At 34.5% G+C, this 10984-nt stretch overlaps 1 protein-coding gene across 1 annotated transcript; it reads right to left on the minus strand.

Annotated features, from left to right (window-relative positions):
• Positions 1 to 5351: 5351 nt before the first annotated feature.
• LOC108361574 (uncharacterized) lies at positions 5352 to 7516 on the minus strand. Its single transcript, XM_017614216.1, has 2 exons — positions 5725 to 7516; positions 5352 to 5674 (listed from the first exon to the last, which is right to left on the minus strand). Coding segments are annotated over exons 1-2 (1263 nt in total). The 5' UTR covers positions 6986 to 7516; the 3' UTR covers positions 5352 to 5672.
• Between the last annotated feature and the right edge of the window lie 3468 nt (positions 7517 to 10984).

The raw sequence follows: 10984 nt of genomic DNA on the forward strand, positions 1-10984 counted from the left end.
CAATTTTCAAAATATGTTGGTAAAATGCGAGGAGCAAACTGCAAACACACACACACACATATACTCGTTAGGAATGTTAATCCTAATCTTGGTAAATAATCCCGGGATATTCGGGATTTGTAATTTGCACTGATGGCAATAAAAGAAACTCATTTGCTTGACCAGTATTGGCTATATTTATTTTTTATACCCGAGCGCACTTGTGCACAAGGGTATTATAACTTTGTTCACATAACGGTTGTTTGTAACAGGCAAAACGAATCGAGATAGATATAGACAAATGTATACATAAATGATCAGNTGCACCGATTTCTTCCAAACTGGGCACAGTTATTGGTCCTGGTACAGCATACCAAATGGCCGAAACTTTTTAAAATCGTACAATAGCCACGCCCACATCCCATATAACGGTAATTTCGAGAAATACAAAATCATCGAGAAATCAGTAAATATTAAAGCTAATTTATTCAAAATTGATGGTTGCAACAATTCTTTACCAAGAAATACGTTTATGATAAAATTTTGGAAAATGGGCGTGGCACCGCCCACTTGTGATGACATATATGTATCTCTCTAACCGTTCTAGCAATTTGTACCAAACTCGGTATGGTTATTGTGCTTGCCACATAAAAGCAAACCGTTGAAAATTGTTGAAATCGGTCTAAAATTACGGCCGCTTTTCATATAACGGTAAATTTCAAAAATGCTTGAAATTTCAATATTTCGAAATTTAAGGACACTAATTTACTTAAAATGTATACACCCCGGCTTATCATGTAGCGGTAGCTTTCGGAAAGGTGGAAAACATATATTTAATACGTGCGCCGGGTATTTAATGTTCGGGGTCCGCCCGAACTTAGACTTTCTTACTTGTTTATTTAATAATTAATATTTTTTTATAAATGTCTAGCTCATTATACATATACACCGCGCCATAGTAAATTTTAAACACAAATATAAATATATTCGCGAAACCATGTGCCAAATATAGTAAAATTGCGTTTTTAATTTTTCACTCTGTCAGCAATTCAAAAATGATTTAAAAAATTCAGAGAAATGTGCTTAGAGTAGACATATGAGTACCAAATTAAAGCGGAAATCCTGTAAATTTAAACAGATTCAAGTTTTTGGTGTAGAAGGACTGGTAAGTAATTAAAATGTTCTTCTAAAATTTTATCCTTGAAATTTCGCAATATTTGCCTTTGAAAAAATTATATGTTAAGGACTTATATAACTTTATCAGCTTAAAAATTACCTATTCGTCTTTGTGAATCTAATTTTTTTTTTTAATTCTAAATAAATTTCCTCTTGGTACCCATATTTTTATTCTATATTCCATCGAATTCTTGAAATAGTTTTTTTAATTAATTTTATATTCCAAATTACAAAGTCCTTTAAAATAAATCCTGACGTCAAAGAGAAAAAATAAAAACGCCACTTTAAATAACAAAGTAGGTTTCAAACCCATTTATTTATTATTTATTTTATGGTAGGAGAGCTTCTCAAACAATATAGAAGCAATTTTTTCGATTTAAGTTGGTGAAAAGTAATGAATATCTAAATCCCAGGGATAATCCCGGGATCCCGGGATTGTGATAACGATGTCCCGAAAATCCCGGGATCGGAAAAAGCTGAAAAATTAACATCCCTAATACTCGTACATAAATACATATTAAGAGCAATATCGAATTTTATTTAAACCAGGCATTGCCCGAAAATCGAAGCAATTTACGAAAATGCTAAAATGTCATTGAGTTGTCAGAGTGACATTGTAAAGCATGGGTTATATATACGGTGACCATCCGTCCTGTATTATACGGGACAGTCCTCTTTTGTGAGCGATTGTCCTGGTAATTAATTTATTTTATACGGGACGCTAAATGTTCTGTATTTCTTTTAATGCCCTGTATTTGTCCCGTATACGGTGTTCGTTAATTCGACGCCTTAACAGCTCATTAAAATGGCATGCCAGTTTTAAATTATCTTAGTATATGATCGCAATTTTCTCCATCAACAGTTAATATTTTCCAATCTGGATGCCTGTGACTCGAAGTGGGGAACACATACAGTGACCAAAATATAAACTACGACTCTACATGTTAGTAAGGTTTGCATATTTTTCTTTTGTTTAATGTTTTTTTTTATGACCGTAAAGCTCTTTTCCTAACACAAACCAAATAAATCCAAATATCCGACATTGTGCAAAAACTATGAAAATTGATTCTGCAAAGTTTCACCAAAATTTCACACTTTTTAATCAGAAAGTTTAGAAAATAAATTTGCTTGAAGTTTTGTAGCTCACTAAAGTAATAATAATAAAGTGCAACGTGCTGCTCATTTGCTTCCCTATAAAAAAAAAATAAAATTGCCAAAAATTAACGATTAGGCCTAGCTACTTCAAACTTGTACTTTATTATACTAAAATTGAACGAATTTTTTGTAAAAAATGTTGTGGGGTAAAAATCTCGAGAAACGTATCCTACAATTGTGTGATGCTACTACAAGGGTATCTACTGTTTCAAGGCTAATACATCTCGGATTGTTTAAAATGGTTTTAAGATTTTTAAGCTTTTGTGGAAAAAATTTGCAAAATTATTTTTGTCCCGTATTCGGCTCCCATAAATATGGTCACCGTAGTTATATATGTATGTACATATATTTAGATAAATATTAACAAATACACATAAGTACATACATACTTACACATACACATGCTCTTATGCTCATATCGCGAACGTTCTACGATAGTATATTAACTCAAAACTTCCCACTTCATAAAACACAATCAAACGCAAGGTTTGGTTCACTCAAGAGGCCTTATGGTTCCTTCGCGGGTACAAGTATTGAGACTATCCCTGCTTTTCAGGGGATTCTCCATCTTCTTGATTGGCGCGTAACCGCCTAGGCGATTCTGGCCGGCTGCAACAAAGCACGCTGACGCCAATTGGAAATGCCAAGTGAAGCCAAATCTTTCTCCACGTGGACTTTTCATCGCAGAGGAGGACCATCTCTTCCTCTGTTACTAGCATCGCGACCCGCATTTTTTACTTTCAGTGCTGGAGCGGTTCTGCCAATTCGCACGACATGGCCAGCAAGCTGTATTTTAATTCGCCGCACTATGTACATATCGTTGTAAAGCTTATACAGCTCATCGTTCCAACGTATGCGGTATTCGATATCGCCAACGCGCAAAGGCCCGTAAATCTTCCGTTTCGCTTTCGAACCGGTGTTCGCTTGCTACCCAGAGGATATTTTGTGTAAACACCAGAAGTCGTTGGCTGCTCACACCGGGTGCAAAATAACCGTATTTGGCCATTACCTGCTGAATGGCAACTGGAATCATCCATCACTCTGGAGACTCACTTCCCTGGAAATCAGTCGATGGTAAGGGAATGTGTAAACCTAGAGCAGCGCCAAATTAATATGCCATTAGATATGGTATTGGATCTTTTGATAGCTTCAAATCGCACGATCCGGATGATATCATGACTGTTGCACTCAAAGAAGGCGTTGCGCTTCTGTTGACGACTTTGAAAATTACTTTTACTGCGCTGCTAGCACCCGCATATATCCCACAATCAAGGAGGCTAGTTGGCTTCGTCTTCCTACCTAGACTTTGGGAGGATGACTATATTACCCCGAAGATCTATAAGCACAATATCCTTCATTGAGAAATGTTTGATAAGACTGGTTAAGTTGAGTATTTGTATCACCTAACGTAGGGATGCCCAAATCAGCACATATGTGTCGCGGGCGACTGCGCGTGCAAAGCTTTGCACAACGATGCTAGGCAAGCGCGGAAGCAAAAAGTTATCGGAAGGGGAAAACGAAGTCAGCAGAATAGTGAGATTGTATGTGTGACAGTGATGGAAAATGAGTGTGCATTGTACCATTTTCGGCCCTTTCGAAAGCAGCCGGCACCTTCAGCACAATCGATTGATTTTCGGCACTACTTTTGCGTAACTCAATGCAACTAATAAATATTTCTTCCGGATCCGCAATTAAAAATATTTTTTTTTTACATTTAATCGTATGTGCTTAAACTGATAAATGATATAAACATAGAAACGCAAGCAGAAGAATCTCGCTTCTACATTCTGCATATGCGCTTAACATTTTTGTTTAAACAAATTTATCGAAATTTCATCTCTAAAGCAAATATTAAATATCATTTAATATATACTTTAGATTTAAATAATCATTTTTAGTGGTGGGCGAGTCCGAGATGTTCAATTCGCGTTGATGCACTTTTTTCCATACTGAAATTTGTGTGCATCATTTATCATTGTCTAAGAAAAACTATAAAATAAAGCTTAATTTAAAATATTGGAATAAAAAACAGCAATGCTACACGCGCATTCATCCATATAACATAAAATGCGAACGTTCGTTATATGGAAGAAAGTGCGCAACACCGCAAACTGAAAAATTAAAAAAATCAATGGTATTTTCTAGACACTTCAAACTTGCACCTTATTATAATAGAATGAATGGGCTAAAAAAATTTTAACCCAAAACATGTCTACAAATTCTGAACAAAAACTGTGAAAATTTGATGAAACTTTGTTGACTTTTTTCATTCTTTCAAGTTTCGATTTATTTGCGAGGTTTTTGTTTGATAATGAGCTAGAATTTTATAAAAAAAATTAATTACACTGGTCGACGGCCAAAATTTACCAGAGACGCCGTTATGAAATTCGTATGTAAAATCACCCCCTGATTCCGAAAATCAAGGTTATTTTTAATTTTATGGTACCGTTTTTGAGATATTTGCAATTTACCGTTTTTGCAAAAAAAAAAAATTTGGGTCCACTTAATCATATATATCTCAAGAACGAATTAAGCAATTCCAAAACGGTTTGAAGCTTTTAAAAGGTAATAAAATTTTCTATAAACTGTGCATACAACACTTTTTGCTAGGCCCTGTAGATTCAAAGATAACGAACAATCATTACCGATTTTTTAAATTTTTTTTGTAAAAATATAAAAAAAATTGTACTTTGCGGGGAAGGATCTCGAAAACCTTTTATTTTTTTGCAGATTTGCTTAGGGAGAAAAGCTCTGTTATATTACAAAAAAAATAAGGTATCATCGAAGAAAATCGATGCAAAACTACGTAAGTTATAAGCGATCAAATAAAAATACCCAGGTTGCGCAATTTCAACGTATACCTCAAAACGTATGTATGGTATAAAGAAGAGTGAAATATCTAGCTATGCTCTGTTTCTATTGAGTTAAAAGTTCAATTTATGAATGAAATTACCCATATTTTTAACTTTTTTTTTAAATTTATTTATGTTTATACTATATTCTAACAATCTTTATCTTAATTTGATTTTACTATGTTGTCGAAATAATTATGTGTTCTACTTTGACGCTTATTCAGTTTAGGATCGGTTTCTCTTATGAGAAACCAGCAGTAATCACCCATCATTGCGACGTCCCAGAATCCTTGATATCGATTCTCAATTAATTTCATTTGCTGATGAAACCTTTCGCCATGTTCATCACTTTCGTCGCCAAGATTTGCCGGAAAAAAGCTCAAATGTGAGTGGAGAAAGTGAATTTTTAAAGACATATTTACGCCCATTTTCGCATAATTATTGATTAGGTCGTTCACTATCTGCTCGTAGTTAGGGCTTTTGTGTCTACCGAGAAAAGAAGCAACGACCTTTTCAAAGGATTCCCACGCTGCTGCCTCAACTGATGAGAGTAGTCCTTTGAATTGATTATTGTTGATCAACTTTCTTATTTGTGGTCCAACAAAAATACCTTCCTTTATCTTGGCTTGAGAAATATCTGGAAAAACTGTTTTCAAATAGTCGAATGCTTCGCCTTCTTTGTCCAAAGCCTTAACAAAGTTTTTAATGAGACCGAGCTTGATGTGTAAGGGTGGAAGTATGATTTTCTCTTTCTTGACAAGAGGGGTGTATTTGATGTTATCCACACCAACGGTAAACTCGACTCTTTCCGGCCAATCCTTTCTGACGTAGTGGTCCTTACGAGCTCGGCTATCCCACTTGCAGAGGAAGCAGCAGTGCTTGGTGTAGCCACTTTGTAGACCGCATAGCATTGCAACGACTTTGAGATCAGAACATATTTTCCAATCATGCTCTTCATATTTGATAAATTTGAGTATTTTTTGCATTTCCTCGTAGGTTTCCTTTGTATTTACTGCATGTGCAATCGGGATAGAAGGCTTTTTGTTACCAATATGCAATAATACAGCCTTCAAACTCAGTTTATTGCCGTCTATGAACAATCGCCACTCTTTTGAATCATATGTTTGACCAAACTCTTTGAATAAACCAGGGATGTCGTTGCAGTAGCATATACTGTCTTTCTTGGTATAGTGTTTGGAAAATGGTTCGTGACGAGTTCTACTATATGTCACCTTAACATCGGATGACACAAATTTAAATTGTTGCATACGAGAAGTGTGGATCTCGGCCTTTTCCTTGGATAGTTCCAAATCTCTTATCCAATCATTAAGTTGTGCTTGTGACAGAACGTTTCTTTCGTTTTCCATGCGAAATTCAGTACAACTTGATCCCCCGCACTCAGATGTTACTGTTGACAATGGAACTGGATCCGCAACTGCCGTTGAATGTAGTACTGGTAATGTCACTGTAGGTACGCTAGCATAGGTTACTCCTCTTGATCTTCCAACGCCAAGTACTTTTGTTTGACAAATATAACACTCTATTGAATGGCAAGTAGGTTCTCTCCATATCATTGGTGTATCAAATTTTGTTTGTTGTCCTGATTCCCACTGAATCAATTCTACTCGACACGATGTACACAAAGTGTTCGGTGTCCATGGTTTTTCAGCATTTTTAGGCTCAATTCCAAAATACTTGGAGTATAAAGTTTTGATATGATCTGAGAACACTCGTCGTCGCCTTATGATAGTATATTGGCCACACATGAAACAGAACATATCTGGATCCTTATTACACTCAAATTCTCGCGTCCTTTTACTCATTTTATTTTTTTTAATAAATCACGGTTTTGAAATTAGACTTATGAACTGAACTATCTCCGGCGAGCCTTGAAGATGTTATGAAGTTTCAAAGCGCATTAACTCATATTTATACTCGGAACAAGAATAAAATTGAAAAAATCAAATCTTACCTAGACAGAAAGGTTCCTTTTTATAACAAGCCGGGAAAAGAAAATACTACCTGTTTTAGATGTAGGCTTTAGAAATTTTCTGTGTCTTATAATTTTGAAAATCTACCTGCATACTTACCCATAACTGACGGAAATACATGTTTATAACTACATGCCTACAGCAGGTTTCGAACCCAACCACTCTTCCTTTCGATGCAACCACTCTACCTACTATAATACAATTCGAGTATTAAAAGTACTATTTGATTTATTTAAAGAAAAAGTGTTATCATTGTTATGGTGTTATTCGTTTATCCGGATAATATCTCACTTGCACTTTATACCTTTAATATATGTATGTATGTATAGGTACATACATTGAAGTTGCGCAACCTGGGTATTTTTATTTGATCGCTTATAACTTACGTAGTTTTGCATCGATTTTCTTCGATGATAGCTTATTTTTTTTGTAATACAACAGAGCTTAGGGAGAAAAAAAAAATCTGCAAAAAAATAAAAGGTTTTCGAGATCCTTCCCCGCAAAGTACAATTTTTTTTATATTTTTACAAAAAAAATTGAAAAAATCGGTAATGATTGTTCGTTATCTTTGAATCTACAGGGCCTAGCAAAAAGTGTTGTATGCACAGTTTATAGAAAATTTTATTACCTTTTAAAAGCTTCAAACCGTTTTGGAATTGCTTAATTCGTTCTTGAGATATATATGATAAAGTGGACCCCAATTTTTTTTTTTTGCAAAAACGGTAAATTGCAAATATCTCAAAAACGGTACCATAGAATTAAAAATAACCTTGATTTTCGGAATCAGGGGGTGATTTTACATAAGAATTTCATAACGGCGTTTCTGGTAAAGAGAAAAAGTTGAAATTTGTGGTCCAGTGTTATTAATCAAAGATGAAGACAATGATGATAAAACATTAGTACACTATGCGCGCAGTTTGCCCGTGACGTCGACTGCGTGTACCTCTGCTGTGCATCCCTAACCTAACGTATCAGGCGGAGAATAAGCAATGCCATATTTGCTTTTAATCTGTACATATAAAAAAATTTTAACAGGTCGATGTCTGTACATTATAGATATTAATGAAAAATTAATGTGGGGGGGGGGTCAACAGAAGCCAAATCAACCATTTTTAGGATTTTTGATTGATTGGAATTGAATTCAATTCAGTTTTCACCGATGTATTGCTAGAGGTCACGATTAGAGAGTTGCAGGTTAAATAAACTGATAAGAAAAAGCGAATATTGCAATATGGGCGTCAAAAGAAAGATTACAGCCGAAAGAATTTTTTGAGGGTTGCCACCTGTTTGAAATTTTTAATTTAATTTATAAGATAAATTGAATATTGTAATATGGGTATCAAACTGAAGAGGTTAAGGAAATTTTAAAGGCGAAAATATTTTTACGGGATCTGCCACCTGTTTGAAATGTTTTATTTATTTAAATTGGTAAAATAAATGAAATATTACAATATGGATATTAAACTAAAGAGGTTTTGGAAGCTGACTTTCGATTATATTTTTAAAGCTGGTTGCCACCTATTTGAAAAATTTAATTCACTTATTGATAAGAAAACCTGAATGTTTACAAATGGGTATCAAACGAAAGTATTTGAGAATAATAAAATTGTAACAGGGCGATATCTGTACAAAATAGATATAAAAGGAATTAAAAAGGGTTTATTAGATCAACAGAATAAAAATCAATAAATAAATTTTTTAAGCGCATCACGCAAAAACTAATGCATGGAATTAAATGAAGTTTTCACCGATGTACATACTGCTAGAGTCCTAACTGAAAATATAGAATCCATTCTTTTTTTTTCAGTTTATCATCGACTTTTCCAGTGCTTTGTTGTTCATATTTAGAGTTAGCGCCGTACTGTTCTAAAAATTTCGCCTTGATATAACCACAAACTTAGTTTTATTGACATTCAATTTAAGGGCCTTATTCTGTATCACGAACGATAGGCAGAACGAACGATTCGTCTGCAGACGACAACCTCTCTAATTGCGATTTTAAACTCTATCGGTCGTCGTCGTCTTGCTTTTCATACATTACGTTGCAATGGTCTCGGTTGCGTTCAAACCGGCTAAAATGATGCCGCCGGACTAATTTTGGAAGCATTCCTCTGCAGACGAATCGTTCGTGTTGCCTATCGTTCGTGATACAGAATAAGGCTGTAATTCTGTTCAATCATAACCAACCGCACTTTTTTGGAACTTTTTGTGGAAGGTGTTTCACTAAAAAAAAAACCAAAACTTTTTGTTGTTGCTGCCAAAAAACTAAGAAATTTTAGACGTCACGGTTTTACAATTTCATATAGTTTTCTGTACACTAAATTATCAAATGGCTGCACCGATTTGGTTCATTGTCGAAACATATGACAGTACCTTCTCATAAAAATACAATCGCCGTTCGGAGTCGGCGTAAAACTGTAGGTCCCTCCGCTTTGTGTGACAACATCAAGGCGCACGCCACAAATCGGAGGAGAAGCTCGGCCAAACACTAACATATGTGTAAGCGCCAATCTATTATTGAAGTGAAACTTCTTTAGCGGCGGTTGGTTGGGTGGGAGTAAATTGGCAAATTCAGCGGAAATTGCACACGGAAATGGTGCAATGGAAACGATGCAATGGAAATGATGCTACGGAAATGGTGCAACGGAAATGGAGCAACGGAAATGGTTGTGGCTGAAACTAGTACTTCTTGTGTGTATGCAACGGAAATGATGCAACGGAAATGGTTGGGGCCGAAACAAGTACTTCTTGTGTGTATGCATATTGTATGGATTTAACAAAAACTTGCTAATAAAAGGATAGAGGATAACACTTAGAAATAACAATACAAAAATGAAAGTAAGGGTGAGTACGTACATAGATAAAGAAAATTATAAAGGCAAAGGTAAAAGTAAAAACAAAATCAAAGATGTGTAAAGACAAAGGTAAAAACGAAGACCAAGGTAAATTTAAACACTTTACTTATATATATAAGGGCAGGGGTGAAGGGGAATATGTTGATGAAGAAAATATAAACATAAAAGTAAAAACAAAGATGACGATGAGAATACCGATAAAAGTAAAGATGAAGATAGGGATAGAAAGATTAAAATAAAGGTAATTAAAGAGGAAAGGATATAGAGAGAGAACCAGAGACTCAATCTGGGAACTATTTTGGGATTTTAGAGATTTTCGAGACTTATCGACTAAATAATCGATATTCTTATCGGTTTTGTTATCGATGTTTATCTGTTTTGTTATCGATATTTAACGATTTTGTTATCGATGTTTATCGATTTAGTTATCGATTTTGTTATCGATATTTATCGACTTTGTTATCGAAATTTATCGACTTTTTTAGCCATATTTATCGATTTTGTTATCGATTTTTATCAATTTTGTTATAGACATTTATCGATTTTGTTATCGATATTTATCGATTTTGTTATCGATATTTATCGATTTTGTTATCGATATTTATCGATTGTGTTATCGGTATTTGTCGATTTTGTTATAGATATTTTTATTGATTTTCTAATCGATTTCGCTATCAATAGTATCATTGATTTTGTTATTGAAATTTTTATCGAATTTGTCATCGATTTTGTTATCGATATTTTGATGGACGTTATATCGATAGAGTAGGAAGTTAAAAATGAAGATAATGGAAAAACAGAATAACATGAATTTTATTAAAACGAATAGTGGTAGAGGTAGGGATCTACATTCATAGAAAAAAAGCGAAAAAATATAACCTTAAACTAAAGCAGATGTGTGTATGTATAGAAAGATAAGTAACGTAAGTTTCACTTCTACAGTGTGGCCCAGGCGCACTTACTTTTTTTTTATATT

The sequence above is a fragment of the Rhagoletis zephyria genome, unplaced genomic scaffold (assembly GCF_001687245.7).
Source record: "Rhagoletis zephyria isolate East Lansing unplaced genomic scaffold, Rhagoletis_zephyria_1.1 Rzeph_scaffold_00795, whole genome shotgun sequence".
Classification (NCBI taxonomy): Eukaryota; Metazoa; Arthropoda; class Insecta; order Diptera; family Tephritidae; genus Rhagoletis; species Rhagoletis zephyria.